This window comes from Leptonychotes weddellii, chromosome 12 (assembly GCF_054177405.1).
Source record: "Leptonychotes weddellii isolate Sample4059 chromosome 12, ASM5417740v2, whole genome shotgun sequence".
NCBI lineage: Eukaryota > Metazoa > Chordata > Mammalia > Carnivora > Phocidae > Leptonychotes > Leptonychotes weddellii.
The window spans coordinates 68,255,027-68,280,990 of NC_138380.1; the positions used below are offsets into that span (position 1 = coordinate 68,255,027).

At 40.8% G+C, this 25,964-nt stretch overlaps 1 protein-coding gene across 18 annotated transcripts in view; it reads right to left on the minus strand.

Annotated features, from left to right (window-relative positions):
• The window catches only part of ADAM22 (ADAM metallopeptidase domain 22), a 201,465-nt gene extending 179,531 nt beyond the window's left edge, over positions 1-21,934 (minus strand). For 12 of the 18 annotated variants that reach the window (XM_081800583.1, XM_081800586.1, XM_081800594.1 and 9 more), the window contains exons 1-2: positions 21,662-21,934; positions 21,039-21,199 (exon numbers count right to left, since the gene is read on the minus strand). In XM_081800583.1, coding sequence (XP_081656709.1) covers positions 21,039-21,199; positions 21,662-21,746 — 246 coding nt within the window. In that variant the 5' untranslated portion in view covers positions 21,747-21,934. The remainder of the gene's footprint in view (positions 1-21,038; positions 21,200-21,661) is intronic. The other 6 variants (XM_081800597.1, XM_081800596.1, XM_081800589.1 and 3 more) reach the window with 1 other exon arrangement.
• Positions 21,935-25,964: the final 4,030 nt, after the last annotated feature.

Consider the following 25,964-nt stretch of genomic DNA (forward strand, 5'->3'; position numbering starts at 1 on the left):
CGATGCAGGGCTCGATCCCAGAACCCTGGGACCATGACCTGAGCCGAAGGCAGACATTTAATAACTAAGCCACCCAGGCGCCCCAAGAGTTTCCCTCTGTTTTAAAACTGTGCGCAGTTTCTTATGAAAAGCTGCAGAGGGGGGCGCCTGGGTGGCTCAGTTGGTTAAGCGACTGCCTTCGGCTCAGGTCATGATCCTGGAGTCTCTGGATCGAGTCCCGCATCGGGCTCCCTGCTCGGCAGGGAGTCTGCTTCTCCCTCTGACCCTTCTGTCTCTCATTCTCTCTCTCTCAAATAAATAAATAAAATCTTAAAAAAAAAAAAAGCTGCAGAGGGTACTAGCTAAGACCCTAGATTCTAGAGCCAAATTTCCTGTCTCAAATTCTACCTCCACCCCTTCCCCAAGTTAAAGATCTTGCACAAGTTACTTAAACTCCGCGTGCCTCAGTTTCTCCATCGAGTAAATGGGAACAACAGTCCCAACCTCAGGATTGCTGGGAAGACTGAGTATGCGTAAGGTGCACAGAACAGTCTCGCTCCATCAATGCTATCATTGTACCACATGGGTAGCACAAGTCTGAGTACATGTAAATCGAATTCTGTTTTACATCCAGGACTCAAAATTGTTCTCGAGCTCCCCATTGTCCCTTCCAGATGACAATTCCTCCGTCCCTCTCTGAGGTCCATGCCTTACGGCTACATCACCCTCCACTCTCTGTACCAACTGCCCATGTATTCCCAACACCTAGCACTTTGCGTGGCACAAAGTATGTGCTCACTTATGAATTTAAAATAAACATGACAACTGTTCTCTGACAATAATATAAATAAAAGTTATTTTGCAAATTGGAATTAGCTGAAAACAGGAAGGAGCTCTTAGGAATACAACCATAATAAAGGTTGTTTTCATTTAGTTTAAACTATTTTATTGGCTTCTTTTAGTTCTCTAGTGGTTACAAACAGTATCGTTGTTAAAGAGGGTATAACTCTTCTTAGCACGTGCATTCCACTGACGGTCCTTGAAAATTTCTGACCTGTATTCCACGCCCAATTTATTCAACCAATATTTGTTAGTGAGTGTGGTAGTCATTTGGCTACATGATTTGAAATACACATTACCTATAGGAAAGAGGGAGAAAAATGGGACTTAGAGTTTTAGGGAAACTCAGTGACTTAAGTGATTCATTTCCCACCTGTTAGGAAAAAAGTATCTATTCAAAACTATTTTGAGGTGCCCCTGGGTGGCGCAGTCTGTTAGACAACCAACTCTTGGTTTCAGCTCAGTTGTGATCTCATAGTTGTGAGACTGAGCCCCTCGTTGGTCTCCACACTCAGCACGGAGTCTGCTTGAGATTCTCTCCCTCTCCCTCTGCTCCTCCTGCTCGTGCTCTCTCTCTCTCTCTCAAATAAATAAATAAATAAATAAATCGTTAAAGGAAAAAAAACTATTTTGAAAAAATGATTGTTGAGCCTATTCTATAAGTTCTTGAGATAGTGACTCAACCCCTATTTGTGGTCTGTTCCAATACTGACTCATCTTATTTTCCCTCTTACATAGCTAACAAAACTCTCTTAATGCAATTTAGGCCTATTGCCTCCATTTGTGAAACAGGATGTGTTCAAAGATCGGTTGGAAGCATGCCTCTCATCTCTTAGGCACAGCAGAAATTATGTACTGCTTTGTAAGTGTTACGGCAGGCTAACACCAAAAATATCTACCAACCACACAGAATAAAACATCCGGCAAAGAAAGAAAACCACAGCCATGCATGTACTTAAACATAAGAGAGAAATACATTTAACTGCATGGAAGTAATATTGTCTTGCAAAGAAGAATCCAAATGCGTAATATTGTGGGGAGGTGGAGGGGGATATATCTGTAATCTGTATGGTCTTCTTTGGTGAGAAAATGCAATCCTTTGAGAACACAGGATACAACTGAAAATACTGCCAGACACATGGATAATTCCAAATATTTACCCCAGTACAGTTTTCAATGAGACCTTCCAACACAAATCTTTGGAGTAACAGCCCTGTTACTCATAATTAACAGACACGCTAGTCTTGGGGTCATTCTACTGGCTGTTCTTTCATCCCGGAATGCTCTTCCTGATATAGATCCCTGGCTCACTTTCCACTTCCTTCCAGTTTTTTCCCAATGTCACTTCTCTGTGAGACATAGTGGACTACCCTAAAAAATTACAACCTACAGGGGCGCCTGGGTGGCTCAGTCGTTAAGCGTCTGCCTTCGGCTCAGGTCGTGATCTCCGGGTCCTGGGATCGAGCCCCGCATCGGGCTCCCTGCTCGGCGGGAAGCCTGCTTCTCCCTCTGCCACTCCCCCTGCTTGTGTTCCCTCTCTCGCTGTGTCTCTCTCTTCAAATAAATAAATAAAATCTTTAAAAAAAAAAATGTTTAAAAAAATAAATAAAAATTACAACCTATGATACCCACACACACCTGTACTCCCAATCCCCATTACCATGCTGTATTTTCCTCCTTTTCCATAGTACTCACCACCTTGTAATACACCATATAATTTATCATTTATATGTTTATCTACCTGCTAGAATATAAGTCCCATGAAAAAGGAAATCAGGTTGTTGTTTTTTTTTAAATTAACTGATGTATCCCAAGGGCCCAGAACAGTGCTTGCCATGTAGTAGGCCCTCAATATTTATGGAGTGAATTTTTAAAATGTCAGTTCACAAATATAATCACACGAAATAATTCCATCTCTCTTTTCCTCTCTCTCTCTCTCTCGTCTACACACACACACAAACCCGTTATTAAGCCTTAATCTGAAAAAAAAAACAACAACAATGGAAAAATTTTAATTGCAAAGCTCAAGTTTAAACTTCATAAGAAAAAGAATCAAAGTCTATTAAATATTTGCAATCTTCTCTGTTCCCTCATTATTCAAAGACAGGATGACGAAAGGAGAGATCAAGAATCTCTAGTTCTAGTGAAAACACGCTGCAGAGAACAGGAGCTATAAAAAGGCATGATTAATAGCTCAAACATAACTAAAATACCCAAGTGCACCAGGGCTAGAAGGTACAGAGACAAGTGTAGCTGTTTCTCTCATCAAGTAGAATGTGAGAACTAAGCCCCATGGAGACGGGACAGTCTGCAAAGACTCTCCACACAGACAAACACACACACACACACACACAGACACACACACAGAGACACACAGAGACACACACAGACACACACAGAGACACACACACAGACACACACACAGACACACACAGAGACACACACAGAGACACACACAGACACAGACACACACACACACAGACACACACACAGACACACAGGCACACACACAGACACACACACAGACACACACACAGACACAGACACAGACACACAGACACAGGCACACACACAGGCACACAGGCACACACACAGACACACACAACACAGAGACACACAGAGACACACACAGACACACAGACACACACAGACACACCGTGCTACCACCACCGGCAACAATATCTGCACTTGGGAGTTTTTCTCCCCCTGAACACTTTCTGCAGTGAGCATATGATGCTAAAATAAAAGCATACGGACTTCTTCTAACCTAATTATTTCTTGAGAAAGAGAAATAACACAATCATCTTTGAAATAACAGATTCTGGAAAGACTGTTGAAAACTGTTGGAAATTGAGAAACACATGGTTGATTGATTAAGTGTTAAAATATTTATTAAATATGGAAATCCACTGCAAGAAAATGGAAGTTCTTCCATTGTGCTGAAGGTTATGTCTAAGGCTGGCCAGAGTCATCTCAACAAGAAACTCAGCAAAGGGGCTTATGAGCACAGCTTATGTACAATGGGACCCAAAACAACAGAATGATAAAAAGGGAAGAGCCAGAATATAAGAAAAAAGAGAACTGAGAATGACTAAAAGTTGTATTAAATGCCACTGCTAAAAGGTACATGAATTTTATGGTACATGAATTCTATCTCAACAAAGCTGTTATTAAAAACTATATGAAGGGGCACCTGGGTGGCTTCGTTGGTTAGCCGTCCGACTCTTGGTTTCAGCTCAGTTCATGATCTCAGGGTGGTGAGATTGAACCCCACATTAGGCTCCGTGCTCAGCACGGAGTCTGCTCGTCCTTCTCCCTCTGCTCCTCCCCCTGCTTGCGTTCTGTCTCTCTCTCTCAAATAAATAAAATCTTTTAAAAATTTTTTAAAATAAAGTATAAAAACTATATTAAAAATTAGGATTGTTGTCATAAACGCATTAAAAACGCAAAGTTTTCACAGAAGAAAAATGGACTTTGTTATAAAAACTGCTACTTTGTATAAAATTTTGGGAGCCGTTTCTTCCTCAATGGTCTGTTCGTTTAATTTTTGCCTTCTGAGGCTCTTCAAGTAAAACATGTTTTTTAAAAAGAAAACAAAACAAGCTATTAAAATAGAGCATCTTATCCTCTAATCCAGTTCTATATACAGATTCCAACACTCAGCCTGGTTTAGGAACCCAGAGTCTGACCTTTAATCCCACTGCCTGTTAGCCTCTGTGTCCTGCTTTCCCTTCAGGCCTCCCATCCCAAAGTAAGGAGGCTGCACTGTTACTCATTCAATTTTAAGAAAACAAATCCCACCTGATGTCTGAACTAATATTATGGAAACAAAATTACACAGCACAGAGAATACAGTCAATGATATTGTAATAGCCTTGTATGGTGACAGATGTTAGTTACCCTTGGGGTAAGCACAGCGTAGTGTATAGACTTGTGAAATCACTATGTTGTACACCTGAAACTAAGGTAACGTTATGTCAACTTTAATTCAGTTTAAAAAAAAAAGAAACAAGATTAACTTATTCTGTTAAATTCCCTGGAAGAATTCAATGACGCCAAAGCTGGAACCCAGCATTACCACCAGGGTCCAAACTGTCCTACCCTCCTGGAACATCTGAAAGGAACCACAGCTCTCGTGAAACAATCCAAGAAACCCAGTGATTTTTGTACACAGGAAACTGGGCACTGATTTCATACCAAGAAATAATCATTATGGAAGCTAAAAAAAAAAAAAAAAAAGAGCTAACATTTATTGAGCTCTTACTATATGCCAAATGTTCAGCCACAAGCTTTTTTTTTTTTTTTTTTAAAGATTCCACTCATTCATTTGATAGAGAGAGACACAGCAAGAGAGGGAACACAAGCAGGGGGAGTGGGAGAGGGAGAAGCAGGCTTCCCGCCGAGCAGGGAGCCTGATGCGGGGCTCGATCCCAGGACCCTGGGATCATGACCTGAGCCGAAGGCAGACGCTTAACGACTGAGCCACCCAGGCGCCCCCAGCCACAAGCTTTATGTGTATTATCTCCTTTAATCCTCACAACAACATATGAGCTAGGTACTATTCTTAATTGGTGTAAAAAGTTAAATGTGTGCCAAGTTCACACAGTGAGCTGGTGGCAAAGACAGGTTTTGAAAGCATGCAGCCTAATTCCAGGCCCTCCAACTCTTAATCACTATCCTATAATACTTTTTTTAAAAACTATATAGGGAATGGGACACCTGGATGGCTCAGTTGGTTAAGCGTGTGCCTTCAGCTCAGGTCATGATCCCAGGGTCCTGGGATCGGGTCCCGCACTGGGCTCCTTGCTGAGCAGGGGCCTGCTTCTCTTTCTGCCACTCCCCCTGCTCGTGCTCTCTATCTCTGACAAATGAATAAATAAAATTAAAAAAAAAAACTATATAGGGACTTATTTCACTAAAAATTAAGACATGTTCTTAAAAAATCGTGGGTTTTACAGTAGTAAAGTAATACACAAAGAACCATAACGAACTGATATGCATAACGTAAAAAAATTGTTAATTTTGCAACAAGATACCATGAGAATGGCTAAGCCATAATAATTTTTTAAAGTATTTGCAATAACCAATGATAGAAAAGGATCCAGAATATATTAAAATGCCATACATTAGTAAGAAAAAGACAAATACCCCAATAGAAAAATGGGGGAAGTATATAAATAGACCATTTAGAGGAAGAAATATGATCACCAAAGGCGCTCAATCTCATTAGTCATCAGGGAAATGTAAAGTAAAATAATTAGACACCATTCACATCCACGTTTATAAGTTTTTAAGTCTTAGGGTTCCAAATGATTATGAAGATGGGAGAAATTCTCATGCACTGCCGGTGGAGTATAAACTGGTGTATCACTATATAATCTGGCATTATGTCTCTACACAATGTTGAAGTTGAAAATGCACAAACCCTAAGAATCAACAATTTCACATCAAAATATATGATCCACAGAAACCCTATCAATGGCAAACACTGCTTATAAGAGTGAAAACTTGAAAAAAATCTATAAATACATTAATATAAAAAGAAATAAATGGTAAGTTTATAACACAGAAAGCCAGACAACAATAAAAAGGAAAAAATTCAATTATTTTACCTATACCAGCACAAGAAATTGAAAATCAGTATTGAGAAGTAGCAAAAGAATATATATGATACCAAATATGTGCATGTACAAAATACACAAAATAGTAATATATATTGTTTATGGATAAATATTTATGTAGTTCAAGTATAAAAAAGCCAGGAAGGATGCACACTAATTGCAAGATAATGATTTCCCCTGAGAAGGATGAGGAAATGGAAGGCAGGGGAGCATCAACTGAATCTATAATGTCTTTTTCTTTAAAAAAAAAAACAACTATTAAATTTGTGTTGATTCTGTGTAGTGAGTACAAGAGTGTCTATCACATTATTCTATCTACATTTTTTGTATATTTGAACTATTTCAAAACAGGAACTTTTTTTTTTTTAAGACTTTATTTGAGAGAGAGAGAATGAGAGAGAGAGAGAGAGCACATGAGAGGAGGGAGGGTCAGAGGGAGAAGCAGACTCCCCGCTGAGCAGGGAGCCCAATGCGGACTCGATCCCAGGACCCTAGGATCATGACCTGAGCCGAAGGCAGTCGCTTAACTAACTGAGCCACCCAGGCACCCAACAGGAGCTTTTTTAAATTAAAAAAAATAATAACAAAAGTTGTCCTAAGGAAATTTTTTTTAAGATTTTATTTATTTATTTGACAGAAAGAGACAGTGAGACAGGGAACACAAGCAGGGGAAGTGGGAAAGGGAGAAGCAGGCTTCCCACTGAGCAAGTAGCCCAATGTGGGACTCGATCCCAGGATTCTGGGATCATGACCTGGGCCGAAGGCAGATGCCCAATGACTGAGCCACTCAGGCACCCATGTCCTAAAGAAATTTTCACAAGCACCTTCACATGATCAATTTTGTAGATGCCACGTTAACAGCTAAGGGATGAATAACACACATGTGGAAATGTCTCTACTACTGTGGCCAGAAAAACTACAAGAAATAAAAATTAATGGCTGAAAGCTGCAGGGAGGTTAATATTGACTCAACTTTCTAAAACCTTGTAAAGGGGTGTCTGGGTGTCTCAGTGGGTTAGCGCTGGACTCTTGATTTTGGCTCAGGTCATGATCTCAGTGTTGTGAGATGGGGCTCCATGCTCAGCACAGAGTCTGCTTGAGATTCTCTCTCCCACTCCCTTTGCCCCTCTCCCCATGCTCCTCACACACTCTTTCTCTTAATCTCTCTCTCTCTAAAATAAATAATAAATCATTTAAAACCTTTTAAACCAGAGCTGTCCAAATGAAGAGAGTCCAGAGAGGAGGGGCAAAGAGAGAGGGAGAATCTTACGCAGACTCAGCTGAGCACAGAACCCAAAGCAGGCTCAATCTCACAACCGTGAGATCACGACACGAGCTGAAACCAAGAGTTGGATGCTTAACCGACTACACCACTCGGGTGCCCCGAGATGATAAAAATGTTTTAACACCGGGGCGCCTGGGTGGCTCAGTCGTTAAGCGTCTGCCTTCGGCTCAGGTCATGATCCCAGGGTCCTGGGATCCAGCCCCGCATCGGGCTCCCTGCTCGGCGGGAAGCCTGCTTCTCCCTCTCCCTCTGCCTGCCGCTCTCCCTGCTTGTATTCTCTCTCTCGCTGTATCGCTCTCTGTCAAATAAATAAATAAAATAAAATAAAAAAAGAAAATGTTTTAACACTGACAGTGGGAGTGGCTGCACGACTGTGTGAATATACTATTTTGAGTTGTAAACCACTGCTAAATGGCTGAATTCTGTGGTATGCAAATTATACCCCAATAAAGCTCTTATTAAAAATATATATACACAATTAAAATATACGTAATTTTGTTCCTGAGATTACAGTGGGTCAGCTGAAGTCATGAGAACTGCTAGAGTTCATTTCTACGGGCCAGCTACTTGATCCTAAGATTTTGATGTGGGACCTCCTCACCATCCTATGCCTTCACTTTCCTTTCTGGTCTTAACCCTTTCAGGTCCTTCATTCACACTAACATGTATGTGCTTAAAAACAGCTCAGAGTGCCATCCCTCCCTGGGGTCTCTACTTATACTAAAGGAACTATTCTCTAGCGGTGTTTTTTCTGATTTAAATCAGATGTGCAGGTCTTTTAGCATCATGGAGATTTCATGGAGTAACTAACAGTCCTATGTCGGTAATATCTACCTCCTAAGAAATCAAGTAAATATTTTATATTAACTAGTTAGGCCATAAAACGGTGGCAAAAACTGGAGAAAAAATGAAAATAATAGACAAGAAAGTATCTGGGACTTAAAGCGAAAAAAAAAAAGATATTATACTTAGTTTAAAACCCCAGTTTAAAAAAAAATCAAAATTCCAAGAATATCAAGGGAACCCCTTGGTTGAGTATGTCATCTGAGTTCAGATCCATCAAAAATACTACATGTCACTCTCCCAGAAGACAAGCATCATTGTCTTAAAGAAAATGTAGCTCCAGGTACCAAATGGCAAACTCTGGTGAATAAAGTCACACACAAAGGTTAAATAGCTTGGATTTATTTTTATTGCGAGAGATGAGGCTATAAACTGACATGAGTGATTTTGTCACAGTGATTAAAGTGGCAGAGGGACTGCAAGGTGGCCTTAGGTGGTGGGATGTCTGTATGCCAACCAGTGTCCAAGTTCCCACTGCTATCTCTGGTGTTCTCCCTCCTCATCATCACGGCCCTGCCTTTCCTAATAAACCCTGCCTCAAACCTGAAGCAAGAGGGACAGCTATTTTAGTTCAGATGCTCACAGTGATGGGATCCTCACAGAAGGTGGGCATACTATATACAGGGTGTCTCTGTTGGGTTAACAAGAAGAGATGGGGGAGGAAGAGGTCACAGAGAAGGCAAAGATGTGGAAGGAAGCCCATGCTGTCCCAACAAAACATTTTAATAATCTGGAAGAAAGAAATACTGTAATTGTTGGAAATACATCAAAAGTACATAAAATTAGGAGCACCTGGGTGGCTCAGTCAGTTGAGAGTCTGACTCTTGATTTTGGCTCAGGTCATGATCTTGGGCTGGTGGGACTGAGCCCCGTGTTGGGCTCTGTCTGCACTCAGCACAGAGTTTGCTTGTCCCTCTCCCTCTGCTCCTCCCCTCCACCCTGCTCTCTTTCTCAAATAGATAAATAAATAAAATCCTTAAAAAAAAAAAAAAAAAAGTACAGGGGTGCCTAGGTGGCTCAGTCGGTTAAGTGTCTGCCTTCGGCTCAGGTCATGATCCCAGGGTCCTGGGATTGAGCCCCACATCAGGCTCCCTGCTCAAGAGGGAGCCTGCTTCTCCCTCTCCCTCTGCTGCTTCCCCTGCTTGTGCTCTCTCGCTCTCTCTGTCAAATAAATAAATAAAAATGTATTTTAAAAATAATAAATCTTAAAAAAAGATAAAAAATTAAAATTAAAAAAAATTTTTCAAGTACATAAAATCAGTAACATGAATGGTCACAGGACTTTTTTTCATCTTTGAGACAGAAATTTGAAACAAAGGCAGACCATAAATATTTGCTGAGCATCAAGTATGCATCAGGCACAGCACTGATGCATACTTGATCACTAAGCAGTGGCAAGATCACTAAGCAGTGAACAAACAACAATGAATTTGAATGACAAAGTCGCAGCCCAAGGTTACACAGTCTCTCTCATGGGGATACCTTCTATTAACACACCCAATTGTCAGTTGCTCTAATCCCTCCCGCACCAACACACATGTACCCAGAAATAATTTTATGGCAAGCCTCTGAGGCAAGTTTTACTCTTACTATACCTGTAAAAGTGCCCCATCATTTCTTAATACTGAGTCTGAATCCTGGCAATATAGTCCTGGATCACTCAAGAAGAGTGTGAGAAGGGTCATGCTCAGCAAGGGCAGAGGGTGGACTGAGCACATAACTCAAAGTTTAAATCCAGGGAATGACGAGCAATGAGAACAAAAAGAATGATTTTAGGAAGGCAATCAGTCCAGCAGTAAAGAATGGAAGGGACGCCTCACTCCACATCCAAAGAAGAGAAGGAATGAGGGACAACTAAAGGGAAACAAAAGAAACAAACAGAAAAAAGAAAAATCACAACAAAAAAACAAAACAACAACAAAAAAAAACACGTTTAAAGGTAAGTAGTAAAATGGGAAAGCTTGTTGAACTCGAACACATTTTCCAAATGGCAAAATAATTAAGTCCAGCAATGTGCACCAAGGATGGTTTCCAACACTGAACGTAAATAACCTTTCAGAGACTTGTTTTTTTCTTTAGCTACTGAGAGAAAAAAAGGAACTTGACAGAAATAGAGTGGGGGAAAAATATGACAAAATAAACCAAGGGTCATAGGGAAAGTGAACAAAGCAAGACCATGCTCATGGGAAAACAACAAATGGAAAGAGGTAACAGGAAAGGGATAGAACCTGTACTGAGAGATGAAGAGAAAAGAATTGACCAGGGAAATCCTGACCTCGCAACAGGGGTCTGGGGACATGAGAATGGAAAAGGGTTCTGTAAAAGTCATGGCATCAATGACTTCACCGAGTCAACATTTGCTTGTTGAGCACTTGCTATGTACAAAGCTCTGGGTCAATGCTGGGAAGAAATGAAAATGAAGATGAGGATGCATGCCTTCACTCCTTGTTTTTCCATACAATTGAATTAAAATAATTTTTACCCCATCACCCTAGAAAAACTGCAAACTTCATGATTTCATAGCCAGAACATTCAGGAAATGTCCTAAACAACTCATTAATCAATAACCTCAAGTAGATTTCACATGAAATGGTTAAGCTATAAATTAATAGCATTCACTCTCCCTTCATTAATCATGAGACCCTTGTCTAGGCAATATCATTAAGAACTATAGGAACATCATGCTAAGTCATAAAGTGGGACAAGAGTTTTGGGGCCCTGAAAAATTCCACCACCTTCAGGGATGTTGAAGTTTCTATCAAAGTCAATAAAAATCTTCCTAAGAGGCGCCTACAGAACCCGGTTTTGTGAAGTGCCGGCTGCATGTGTAGCATCTCACTATCTAGCTCAAAGAGAAACCACTTAAAGAAAAGCTTAAGCTGTGACCAGGAGTACCAAACTGCATGGACCAGCCTGACTCCAGCCTCCTGACCTCACTAGTGGGAAATGAAGGCAATTTCTCCCAACCCAACCTATTTAAAAGGCAACCTGAAAAAAAAAATAAAAATAAGAACAGCAATTGACCAATTAGAGGTAAAGGCTACAGACGTGTGTCAGGGCCAAGTAGAATAAGTGGTCTAAGAAGACTGCCAACCAGGAGTTCTCCTGCCTCAGGTAGAAACTTTTAAAGCCACTTGCAAAATGTGAGCTCTTGAGGCCCATCTTCAGGAAAGCCTCATTGATTTCTCATCTTCAAACGGTTATCTAATGTTCTTGAGTTGGGACCAAAAAAAAAAAAAAAGCAGCAAAAGGGCAACTACTGCTTAGTGCTAAAATCCCCTGGTACAAAATTGATTTTTAAAAAGGAGAAAAATGTTGATTTACCCTTGCTGATACACGCATATGATTCTGAAAAATTTCTTCAATATAAACAGACAGACTGCCGAGGGTGGGGGTCAGGGGGTGGATTAAGTTGTTTATTTCTTCCCTTCCCAGTGATAACTGCTGATATTTCTGGGTCGTGCTATGGCACTTTTTTATTTTCTAAATCAAATTACATATAATAGTCTGTTCTAGGAAAAACAAAACAGATTTTGATCTTAAAAGCAAATCAAATGATGAAATCAGAAATACAGGACCACTAGAAGTCTACAATAATTGTTTCATATATGAAGTATTTATATTTTTTAAAATACAGCACATTAAAAAATAAGTAAAAAATAAAAATACAGCACACTGAACTTTTTTATGTGTGAAATAATTATAATTATCAAAAGGGACTATAAACTCAATATTTGAAGACTAAAATTTATGCATGTATTCATCCTTTTAACCCAGTTCCAAAGAGGACTTCGGGATGTTTATATGGACACTTACAAGTTCAAATATAAATTTTAAGCAGATGAGGAAACTGGGGAGAAAGGAAAATTTATCACTTCAAGAAATATTTATTAAGTACGTACTCTGTGCCAGGGTGGAGATGTGTGGTGAACAAACAGACCAGATCACTTTTCTCATACACTAGTCTGATAGTTTTATATTCTAGTGATGACACATTGGAAGAAAGACAATAAGTCAAACATTAAAGAGAATATCATCAAGGGGGTTCAGTCAATTGAGCGACTGTCCGACTCTTGATTTCGGCTCAGATCATGATCTCATGGTCATGGGATCAGCCAGCGTGGGGCTCCTTGCTCAGTGCTGAGTCTGCTTCAGATTCTTTCTCCCTCCCCCTCTGCCCCTTCCCGCTCACACTCACTTGTACCCCCCACCTCTCCAAATAAATAAATAAAATCTTAAAAAAAAAAAAAAAAGGATGGCAAGTGCTAGGAAGACAACAGCATAACATGCTGTGATGGGGGGTGGGGGGTGGGAATACTTCAGAAAAGTAGATGGAGGAAACCTGAGATTACTTTTTCCATGCCTGAGTATTTATTTTAATCCAAGGATAGCATGCATAATGAAAATGTGTACAGGTATGACTTTTCATATTGATAAATTAACACAAATCAAGAGGTATTTCAGATGACACTTGAGCTGAAATGGGGATGATGAGGAATACGCTGATGAGCTAGGATGAAGCTGCTAGGAAAACTCATGTTGTGACTTTGGCTTTGGAGGAGGGCACAATTTGCCTCTAAACTTCTGGCATCCAACTCAAGGAAGGAAAAAATTACATGACAAATCTCTCCTCTTGGTCCTGATAAGGCACCACCCATAATGTTCTCCAAGACTTCAATTAATACTGTAACTGGTTTCTCAGGAATATTTCTTACAATGTCCTTCAAAATACCCTTTAGAAAAAGTCTGGTGAATTATTGAAGAGGTCAGGGATGCAAATGAGAAAACTGGTATCAGTTCAGATATAAAACTCTAGTGACTAACTTAAATCCAGAGAAAGATGTAAGCCATTAAAAAAAAAAAAATCTCTTAAATCTTAAGGCTACACAGAGCTCCTCAACCCTACATATAAATTGGAAATCTACTGGGGAGATTTTTAAAAAATACCCCCACCCCAGAATCTCAGTAGGTAAGGCCAGTACTCTATGGAGGAACAGATGATAATTCCCCATAAATTGTTTCTTTTTTCCCCCACAAAGTTTCTTGTGAGTTTCTCGCAGATAAAACTCCAACAAGCACTCAGAGTACAGATACTCTCTGCTGCCATTTAGATGTAGATTCAAATATTTCTATGTAGTTAAAAGAATAACTGAGGTAAAAATAGAAATTATAACCATTTCTAGAAATGAAAACATAAAACAAGTGCTAAACATGATATCAATTCACTCCTGAATGAAGTTAGCAACCTGAGCAGGACCAAGAGTTTCTCAAAGAAATGTCAGGTTGATTCCAACAGAGATGAATGGGTTAAGTGTTAAATGTTAAATGTTAAATAAGTAACATTTATTACAAAAGGATTATTTTATGTGGATCTCTAACATTCTCTTTGAGAATTCTTTTCCCAACTCTACTGCTTACTGGTTGTATGACCTTGGGCAGATTAATTAGCTTCCTTAAGCCTCAGTAGCCTCAATTATAAAATGGATATAGCAGCTACCTCAAAATGAGAGATTATGCATGTAAATCACTCAGCACAGCACCAGGTACATGGTAACTATTCAACAAATACTAACTCTTATTTTTCAATTCTTTTTCTCAATATTTGCTTTCAAGGGCTTTTATTACCAAAAGTAAACACATCCAACTAGATGTTCACAGAAGCTATCATTTTGGTTATTACTGATTATGTATCTCTTTCATCCTAAGGCTTTGACATTTGGGACTCCAGAGCTACTTGCTCTAGGAAGCCACAAAAGATATTCTGTATCTTTTTCTTTTGAAGAAAGGTGTATGGATCCGCATTTAGCATTTAATGTTTCTGGTTTATGAAACTTTGAGTACACATAATTTTGGTACTGGCTGTTGAATATTAAAATCTTCAATTTACAAAGAAAGATTATAACAGTAAGTATACACATCCAATTCCAAAACAGAACCCAGGCCCTTCAATATGTGTTTTTCACATTTTAAATGTTAAATATCTTGGGGCACCTGGGTGGCTCAGTCGTTAAGCGTCTGCCTTCGGCTCAGGTCATGATCCCAGAGTCCTGGGATCGAGCCCCGCATCGGGCTCCCTGCTCAGCGGGAAGCCTGCTTCTCCCTTTCCCGCTGCCCCCGCTTTGTTCCCTCTCTCGCTGTGTCTCTCTCTGTCAAATAAATAAATAAAATCTTTAAAAAATAAATAAATAAATAAATGTTAAATATCTTTATGTAGTCCATTCTCATTCTCAAGTTAGTAGATATGATTAATTCCTCCTGAGTTCTGCAAGCTGCAAGAAATATGTAGTTCCAGTGGGACAAATGGAAGAAATCTTTGACCTCACTGCCATGAATGACACCTGGAGAAATGTTCCTGGCCTGCTACCATAAGGCCAGTTAAGCATAGAGTTTAAGCCCAGGCGGTGCCGTGGAGTTAAAGTGCCAGGGTTCCAATCCTTTCTCAACTACCTACCAGTTTTGTGGTTTTACAGCTGGTATTTCCTGTCATATGATTCTTGTGGGACTGCAGGGAGTTAATGTGTACCAAGTACCAAGAAAACTGTTGGGCACATACAAAGTAACCACAGAAGTTACTGTACATTAAGTATTTTAGTGTATACTATCACATACATGCTAACACTACTATAAGCACTTCTCTCTTTCCTGTTTTGTTTCCTTCCTCCTTCTCACCACACTCCTTATGTCCCTTCCTCTTCTGCTCTTCCCCTTCCTTTAATTAGCATTCTTTTTCCCTTTGAAGCTTATTCATGAAACTTAATGATAAATGTGGCCTGATCTGAGCCCCACTGGAGCGACTGAGTACCAGTGACCTTACAGATTCCTGCTCTCACTGAGCCATGACAAGAAAGCAGGCTTCCCTCCATGTACTTTTAGGAAGGGTCCTGTCATTAAAAATGATAGAACACTTGGCATTTGAAATTTGAGAAAGCAAATAAAAGTAAGAACGATTTTTATCAACCCATAAGCTCTTAGAGTCATTCATAGTTTTCCAGGTATAGCTGTGAAGAAGTGACGAAAGATGGGTTCTTTTCATACACAGTGAGATCATTAAGCAGAACTCCAAAGATGCCCAAAAAATATATATACAAATTGGGATCTCACAGAGTAAAACCAAGACCTAAAGAAAATTTCCACAATCCTGAATATAATTTTCTTTTAACTATTTAATTGTAAGAGAAGCATGTTGATAGGAGAATAAAAATATGCTGGAAAATGTCCCCTTCCTATTTCTAGCAGAAGAACAAAGTTTTGATGGGTGGCAAAACTTTATCAATATTGAGTTACTTAGGTTTAACAAATGCACATTAAGAAAAAAAAATTGTTTGTGCTATCCTTGCAAAATACTTCTAAAGCTATTAATTCCTAGGAGCCCTTTTCTACCAGAGAAGCAAAGCGGTACTGCAGACAATTCACCGTGAAGCTGACTCAGTGCTCCCAAGTGAAACAGCACAATTTTAAGTACAGCTCATCCAGGCTTAGGCATATGTATAAATATAGTCACAAAAATGGAGCACATTACCGCTTGCCATCTTGCTACCAGCTTGTATTACTGATTATCAAAACTATGATAAATTACAGATCTATGTTTTTGGTACCTGACCACTTGAGAAGCTACAACACGATCCAGGGAAAGAGACAGAGAAATAAGTAGCCCATCTATTCAATGACAGCAAAGACTTCTGACAAAAAGAGATTCTGCTATTTGCAGAGAAATATAATCAATGGGTGAAAAACAAGTAATCGAAAATCTATGAGGTGAACACACAACAAAATAAACCACCAAATAACCTATCTGATGCTACAGTAAATCTGTCATGCTTGGCTAGCAAAAAAAAGAAAAAAGAAAGAAAGAAAAAAAAGTAGCCATTAAGGTGCTTTTTCTTAAAAATAGCAATTAAGTGATTATCAGTATCAAACTATCAATAAGGCTCAGTAGGTACTATCTTGCTCATATGGATGCCCAGTTAAAAATGTTTTATCCATTGATCTGCAAACACACAATTCCTTCAGCACAAATAACTTCAAGTCAGAAGAAAGAAAGACTCTGGATAATTTACTCTAGTTCTGAGTGCTATTTTACAAGACTGAAATTACTTCAGAATAGGTAGACAATCTTGAGGATAGCAAGGTTACGCATAATCAAATACGATTTCTTTGACTATCATTTCTAGAACTTTATGGCAAAATAACTTTTCATTAGGGGCTGATCATCCCACTTAGGATAAAAATAAAGTATGCATTCAAGTAACTGGCCATGTAGTAAAGAAATCTTTTATAACATGGATTATTATCAACAGAATTATTATTTCACCCCAAATTGTCAGTATTTCCCCAAAATCATAAGAAAAATTTCTTCCAAAAGTATGAGCATTCTTTTCCATTTAGTGATTGAAAACTGAAACAAGGACACATTAAGAGTAAAATTAAGGTGTTTTATACTGTCACAGTTCTTGTGAGCTTTCTGAAACATTAAGTAATACATATATAATCAACTTGAGTTTTTAGGTCCAATGACAACTCTCAGTGAAACCAAAAATGCAAAAATGCAGGAACACTCCTTAGTTTCCTAATTGCAGGAAAATTTGGCATATGGCAACTAAGTCTTTACAACTGTAATTGGCAGATTCAAGACCTAGCAGTCAGCAATTTCTAGTTTAAAGAGCATGGTAAACTGCAACAGCCTCCCAGGTGATCCAGACATCCAACCAGATGTACCGAGGTTACCTTACTACGTGCCAGGCACTGAGATAACTGCTCACAATAATTATTTTGATGAGGAGCGCCTGAGTGGCTCAGTGGGTTAAGCATCCGTCTATTTTTTTTTATGTTCTGTTAGTCTTTTATTACATGTATTTCCATATTTTCATATACATATATATTTTTTTTTACTAAAACAAGATCATAATGTTGTAAATAGTTTGTTTTCTTTTCACATCTTTCTCTTTCCCTGTCAGTAAGTTTCCACAGCCTCTAATACCTCAATCATACTGAAATTACCCTAATTGTCCCACAACTATTTTCCCAAAGCTAGTTTATCCAAATCACGTTTTAGGTCTGGAGGCTGCATTTTATCCAGCTTGTATATCCCTCAGGTGTTTTCAATCTAAAACAGTCCTTTTCTTCACCTGTTAATTTTCCTGCTCGATGTTTGTCTGATCACTTCCTCATGCTGTCACTCAGCCTGCTCCTCTGTCCCCTGTATTTCCTAGAAATCAGGAGGTACATCTAAGAGCTTGATCGATTTATGTTGATAAACTTTGTCTAGAATACATTTTGGGTACCACTGTATGTTTCACATGGCTTTTCTTCAGCAGGCACATGCCATATGGTTTTACCATCACTGAAACTCAGACTGTCCTCTGGGTCTCGTAACGGCTGCCCGAACTGGCTGCTAGACAGTGATGTGATGCCCCTGTGACCAAAAAGTATTCGGTGTGGAGTTCCTTTAATACCACACAGATGTGCGGTTTCCCCTCAGCCATTCACTGCATGGCCAGTTCCATCTGACAGCCTTTGCCTGAATTAACATTTGTTAGAAATCACAAAATGATGATTTTTCTAATGTTATCATTTCTCCTACGTTTATCAGCTGCCACTCCTTAGTGAAGAAGAGCTTTCCCTAATCAACCAGATCCATTTGGTTACTCTGAAAACCATTGAGACAAGCATCCAAGTCCTGATTTCAGTTCAGGTCATGATCTCAGAGTTGTGAGATCGAGCCTGCATAGGGCTCTGCCCTGGGGCATGGAGCCTGCTTAAGAGTCTGTCTCCCTCTCCCTGTGCACCTCCCCACCACTTGCAGCATGCAAGCGCACTGTCTCTCTCTAAAAAAAAAAAAGATATTTAAAAATAATTAATGGTAAGACAGCATTTCACTTTTAATCCTGATGTGAATAATCTATTCATGCTGTTCAACCTAAATCCTACCAGTTCATCCATACCCCACCAAAAGCCAGTCATTCTTCTCAACTGTGAGGTTTATTATTGTAAGAAGTAGAAACTGCATAGGTCCAAGGTATCTTCTGCCCCAAGTGGAAAGGCCTATGATCCAAAAACTGCCGAAGTCCTGCTCCATAAATGGAGAGAAAAGAAGGAAGACTGGCCTGTTTTCCAAAGGTGGTGGTCTTTCACCAACACAGTGAAGGGCAGGGGGTACCTGAAGACACGACCAGCACGAGGCAGAGACTTGGAGCTTCCAGGTTCAATTCTGCAGTTTTCTTTTTCCGCATTTCTATTTCCTTCTGTTGCCCTTCCCCTCTGAGAAAGTCTTCGTGATTTGTTTTAAAGCACCGGCTCTATCAGCAAAAATTCAGACTGTAAACTACAGGATGAAAGACCCCCTGTCTTTGATGAATAAATTGCAAAGAAAAAATCAAGGAAATGGAGAGGAGGAAACTATGCATTAGAGACTCAAAAAAATAAAATAATTGCAGTCTATAGACACTATTTGGATCCTGAATCAAACAAACAAATTTAAATATATATATACTACATTTATATATATTCATCAAATATACTTACATATATTTAACATATTTATATACTTAATTTATATTTATATGTTAGGTATAATATCATGGTTACATTTTTAAAAGACGCCTTTTAGAAGTGCAGAGTGAATTTTTTATGAATGAAATTATATACTTGCTTCAAAATAATAGGAGGGAAGAAAATAGGTAGGAGATAGATGAAACAAAATTGGCTATGAGTTGCTAATTGTTGAAGCTGGAGGTTCATTATAATATTCTATTTTGTGTGTATTTGAAATTTTTCATAATCAAAAGTTGTAAAAGTGTGTGAGAATGTTCCTCCACAGAAATAACTTTCATTTACTAAAAAAGAAGAGTGTCCCCTACTTCTAATTCTTCAGTTTTATTATGAAAACAAGTCAGAATGAAAGAGGAAAATAGGTATTTATCAAAAGTTAATTCAAATAATGGGATCCTTCGTTAAAGCTTGGCACATCAGATTTTCTACTACAATAATCAAACTTTGATGGATATTACTGTAGCCCTTTAAATTAATTTCCTACACAAAAATTTCAACAGAGCTAAACCTTTGGCTACAAATACAGATTTAAATGGCATTTTTCTATTTTTACATATTTTACACATATAGATCAAATACTATGACTTTTACAGCATCAACGTACATCTTAAAGTATTTTTTTTTTTTTTTTTTGCGAGAGAGAGAATGAGAGAGAGCATGAGAGGGAGGAGGGTCAGAGGGAGAAGCAGACTCCCTGCTGAGCAGGGAGCCCGACGTGGGACTCGATCCCGGGACTCCAGGATCATGACCTGAGCCGAAGGCAGTTGCTTAACCAACTGAGCCACCCAGGCGCCCAGTATTTTTTTTTTTTTAAGATTTTATTTATTTATTTGACAGAGAGAGAGATAACGAGAGCAGGAACACAAGCAGGGGGAGTAGGAGAAGGAGAAGCAGGCTTCCCGCGGAGCAGGGAGCCCGATGTGGGACTCGATCCCAGGACCCTGGGATCATGACCTGAGCCAAAGGCAGACGCTTAACGACTGAGCCACCCAGGCGTCCCCATCTTAAAGTATTAATAAATATATCTGCACATGTGAAAATGTTCAGCCTGCCTTTAGGTCAGTGAAGTTTACAACATTTTCAACCACATGAACAAGTTCTACCTTAATACGTAATACAGATGAATAAACTGTTTGCCAGGCTGATGTACATAAACACAAAAACTGTTTCAGAGCCCCAAAATAATTACCTAAATTAATAAGTTCAAAATAATTTTCAGTCATTAGCTGTGGATGTGTGTTATTGATCTAAATATGGGTAAAAGGCAAACTCAGGTGTTTTTAAACATAGTTTATAAATGCCCAATAAACAACACGGCTCAAATTACACTAAAGGACTGCTACCAACGAAGAAATGGGGGAGGAGACGCCTTTTCTGAAAGGTAGAGGTGAATGGGTACATCTCTGGTGTCCACAAATTGAGTGAGCTGAGAACACTGCAGTTGAGCTTATTTTTACAGTTTGAGTTTAGTTAGGGATGTCTAGGCTTGTCTTTTCATTTTTTCTACAGTACCAACCTTGGTTTAAATCACGTATAAAGTCTTTTTGAGGATTAAAACAAGCACCACAATGATGATGATGCAAATCCTGCCAATATTAAATCCCTGCTTGCTATGCATGGCACCTGACAGAGGTGAGAGGGGCTCCAGCCCTTCGCTCAGGATGCCGCACTGCCGAAGACATCCCGCACAAACTCCTCTCTAGCAAAGCTCCGGCCTGTGCTTCTTTGGGGGGGGGGTCTGTCCCTCCCCCCAACCCTCGCCCCGCTCCCTTCTTTTTTGCACAGAGAGCGCCATGCATGACTCGCATTAGGACTGCGCTCATTTCACCAAAGACACTGCATCTCCAGGGCGACGGAGAGCAAACGCGGGGTAGGGTGCGCCAGGCCGCGCCCAGGCCCAGCCCCCGGACCCCGCCTCTCACCTGCCCGCCGCCGGGGTGGCCCCGCACCCGCGTGTCGAGCGCGTCGTGTCCAGTTTCGTCTTCGCCGCCCGAGCTGTAGAGGAGCCGGAGTGGCACGATGCTCTGGCGCTCCAGGAAGCGATTTTCGTTCCTCCTCTCCAGCTCCGTCAACGAGGCGTCTCCTCCAGGCAGGAAAAGGGTAAGGAGGGAGTGGGGAGAAAAGGAGAAAATAATGACCCTGACCCATACTCGTGCCTTCTGCGGTCCGACGTCTCCTCTATGAAAATCCCGCCGCCCCCTCCCTCCCGGTCCCTATCTGAGAAGGACGCAGAGACACCAGCCGGAGAGCCCTGGACCAGCTCCTCTGAGATCATCCAGGATCGGGGCCCAGAAGCACAGCACCCCTTTCCGATCCTCCGCATTCCTCCTCTTCAGAAGAGGAAAAACAGGCATTTGACCGAAGGCTTCTAATGCATCCGCGCGCCCCCACACATGTATTTTTGCTTCACTTCTCACCACCCTTCTAAATAAAAAATCTCCCCGCGCACTCGGGAAAGGGGGATGCCCGTTTCCAGTGCGCTTGAGGGCTGCAAAGACTCCCGGAAAATGGTACGTCCCGAAGCCACAGAGGGTGGCGAACTTACCTGCCCGCCCGCAGCGTGCCGGGGGGCAGGTCCCCAGGGCGCAGAGCAGCAAGAAGGGCACCGACGCAGCCGCCGCCGCCTGCATGGTGCTGCCGTCAGCCCGCCTCGTTCGAGACGCTCAGCTCCTCATGCCCGGGCCTCCGGGTCCGCTTCCCTCGGCCCGCACCCCCGGGCTTGCCTCGGCCGCCCCCTCCCAGCCCCGACCGGTGCTGCGGCGGCCGTGGCGCTGCAGCCTCCGCCGCGGCGCTGCCTCAGTGCTGCATTGTGCTCCGCGGGCGCTTCCGCTGGCGGGGGGAGCGAGCGAGTGCTGCATTGGGCGGTTGGCTGTAGCTAAGTGGTTTCTAGCGCCTCCCACCTCATCCCATGGCAAAGGCTCCGGCGGGCGACGAGCGCTCGGCAGGGAGCGAGCGCCTGGTGCACTCGCCCCCCGCGCGCGGACAGGGGCGCGCGCCGGAGAGTCAGCTGGGAAATGTAGTTCTCGCTCCGCATCCCGCTCGTCTCCACGAAGGTGCAGACTGTCGCGACCTCGTGACCACGGAAGACAGGAAGGGGGAAAAGGGCAGAAGAGAGGTCATCGCTGGTAGGCCTCCTGGGCACCGAAATAGCCCAACTGTGCCGCTGCGAGAGCCAGTATTCCTTCACTCTGTGCGTCCGCAAAGAACCGTAATAATGTTTTCCACAGATTCAGTAGTTACTTAAATTATTGTCAAGGAATTACACCCTCAAGAGTACGTGGTAAGTTAATCATGCATCAAATACTGATTGAGGACCTGCTGTGTGCCCGGTGGCTGACTAAGCAGGGGGACACAACCATGAACGGCACGAGTGTAAGAGGCACGTGATCTCAGATAGAGTAAAAACACCGTTTTTTACATTACAGTGTGAAAGTGCCCTGGTAATGCTTAGAGGAGGATCATTAACTCAACCAGGCGGTCAACGCAGACACTGGAAGGATGTCTTGGATTTAGCCCAAGTGTCCAGGATGTTTTGTCCTTTCTCTGATCTCTGCCTGTCTCAAACCTGTTTGTGAAAACCAGGCTTGAGGAACTCGACCTTCTCAGGCTGCTAATTCCATTTTTCTCTAATTCCAAATGTTAGAAACTCTTGAGGATAAGACAGTAATACAATTATTATTAATTATCACCATAATTAACACTTATGTAGCATGATACAGTTTTTTCTGAGGTCACATAATGCCGTTTGAACTTTGGATCAGCAATTTGGTAAGTATTATTATTCCCATTTCAGAGAGGAGGAAATTCAGGCTTAGAGCTGCACCTTCCAAGTACTGTAACCACTAGCTACATGTAGCTATTTAAATTTAAATTAATTAAAAGTAACTAAAATTAGGGTGCCTGGGTGGCTCAGTCGGTTAAGCGACTGCCTTCGGCTCAGGTCATGATCCCAGGGTCCTGGGATCGAGTCCCACATGGGGCTCCCTGCTCCGCGGGAAGCCTGCTTCTCCCTCTCCCACTCCCCCTGCTTGTGTTCCCTCTCTCGCTATGTCTCTCTCTGTCAAATAAATAAATAAAATCTTTTAAAGAAAACTAAAATGTAACATTCAGTTCCTCAGTCACACTAAACACATTTCTGTACTGCCTATGACTAGCAGCTACTGTATTGTAGAGCAAAAATATAGAACATTTCCATCATTGCAGACAGTTCTGTTGGACACAAGTGGCTTAGAGAATTTAAAGGACTTTTCTTAAGGTTCCATGGCTAGTTATAGAGTAGACTGGAAAAAAAATTTTTTTTTACCCCTGCCTCTTGTGACATGGTTTCAGGTTTCCATCATGATGATTTGAAAACACACTCCAGTATGTCAGTGTCCCAGCTAGAGTGTGGTATTCAGTATTAAATACAACTTAGACATGGTTTTACAAGCAAACAGTAGAGAGGGACTCTTCTCCCTTGAAAGAACATTCTATCATATTTAAGTAACCACATCTCATTGATCTTACTGTCATTTCAAAAAAAATTTCCCCAGATTTTCAAATAAATAAGACACTCAAGAATTTTATATATGACATGTGATTATAGCCTGAATAGGGGCTAAAAGATTTCAGTGGTACACTTTACACCTTGATGCAAGAGATTTCATAGTAAGCTACAGTAAAAGAGAATTAAAACCCAAGGGTCTGGAGGCACCCGGGTGGCCCAGTCGGTTAAGTGGTGCACTCTTGGTTTCGGCTCCACTCATGATCTCAGGGTTGTGAGGTCCTTGAATGGTATTCGTGGTATTTCTGTTGGTTTTGTACATTTTATTAGAAAGCACTATAAAATAGCCACACTGACACTTTAGTTCTACAGTATGCAAGTACAAATAAGTTGTAATATTAGGAAAACTTTTGTTTTAATGTGAGAATGAGCATATCCAGTTTCTGCTGTACAGTATTGAAATTTTATTTATAGAGCTAAAAAAATTGCATGTGTTCTTTGGAAAAGTTTTTATTCAGTTCCTCTGCCTATTTTCTAATCAGATTGCTAGTTTTGCTATTGATTTGTGTGAGTTAGTTATATATTTTGGATATTAACCCCTTACCAGAAATATGATTTGCAAATATTTCCTCCCATTCAGTAGGTTGTCTTTTCATTTTGTTGATGGTTTCCTTTGCTGTGCAGAAGCTTTTTAGTTTGATATAGCATCACTAATTTATTTTTATTTTTGTTGCCTTTGTTTTTAGCGTCAAATCAAAAAAGTGATTGCCAAGACTAATGCCAAGGAGTTGATGTCAAGAGTCGTGGAGTTGGTTAACAGAACATGGTTCCTTTAGGAGCAAAATGGATAGAAAATAACAAGGTAATTTCTCAACATGTACCATTAAAATAAATCAGCCTCAGGAGGCTGTGGGAAGTTGCTCCAATCAAGAATCATGACTTCTATTTCCAGATTTGAGTCAGTTTTTCAACCCAGAAACCACCAACTGAAGAAAAGGTCATGTCCCCAGGAGAAGGACCCTGCATCACATGTCACGTACACATGGTAACTATCCCCTTAGCTCTTCCCCAAAGGGAATTATCTCCACTTACCTGGGTAACTGCACTGGAGAAAGGGGTAAGAATACCCAAATAACTGTTGGATGCAGGGTCTGGACTGACAGTGATACCTGGGACCCAAAGCACCTAGTATAGTGGGGACATGTGGGAGCCAGGTAATAAATGGAGTCCTGGCCAAGCTTTGGCTCATAGTGGGTCAATAATGTCATTTGCTTAGCCTCTGAATGTTTTATTAGAAAATACTTAGTACTTCAGTAAATCACCCACATTGTATTTCAGACCTATGGGGTAAGAATTATAGTGGACAAGACCAAAAAAAAAAAAAATTGAAAAGAAGAAAAGACCAAGTGAAAAACTGAAACTGCCTCTATCTCTCAGCCAAAGAATAAATCAAAAACAGTGTCTTAATCTAGGGCGATGCTGGTGGTAGTGGTGATGGAGGAAATTGATGCCTCTGTTAAATATCTAAAGATGGTTGATTCCCATCCTATTCACCTGGGTTATAAAGAGTAACAGTAGATGGGGGGAATGGGTTAGCCCGGTGATGGGTATTAAGGAGGGCACGTACTGCATGGAGCACTGGGTGTTATACAAAAACAATGAATCGTGCGGGGTGCCTGGGTGGCTCAGTCGTTAAGCGTCTGCCTTCGGCTCAGGTCATGATCCCAGGGTCCTGGGATTGAGCCCCGCGTCTGGCTCCCTGCTCAGCGGGAAGCCTGCTTCTCCCTCTCCCACTCCCCCTGCTTGTGTTCCCTCTCTCGCTGTGTCTCTCTCTGTCAAATAAATAAAATATTTAAAACAAAACAAAACAATGAATCGTGGATCATTACATCAAAAACTAATGATGTATTGTGTGGTGACTAACATAATAAAATAAAATTAAAAAAAAAAGTAACAGTAGATAGCCACAAACTGCACCAAGTAGTAGCCTCAACTGCAGATGCAGTGCCAGATGTGATATCCTTTTCATTGCGAATGAACATAGCCTCAGGTACATGATATGCAGCCACTGTTTGGGCAGATGGATAATTTTCCATCCCGGTCAGAAAAAAATCAGGGACAGATTGCATTCACAGGGAAAAGATTACAGTATACATTTTACTTCTCCTCCGTTAAAATTTGAAGAGGATGCCATTGAGAACATCACATTAATCCATTATATTGATGATATCATATTTATCAGACCGTATGATTAAGAAGTTGCTAACAGACTGAAACTTTGGTAAGGCACATGTCCTCCAGGGCGTGAGACATGTACCCTAATAAGATTCAGGGACCTGTCACATCAGTAACATTTTTAGAGTTC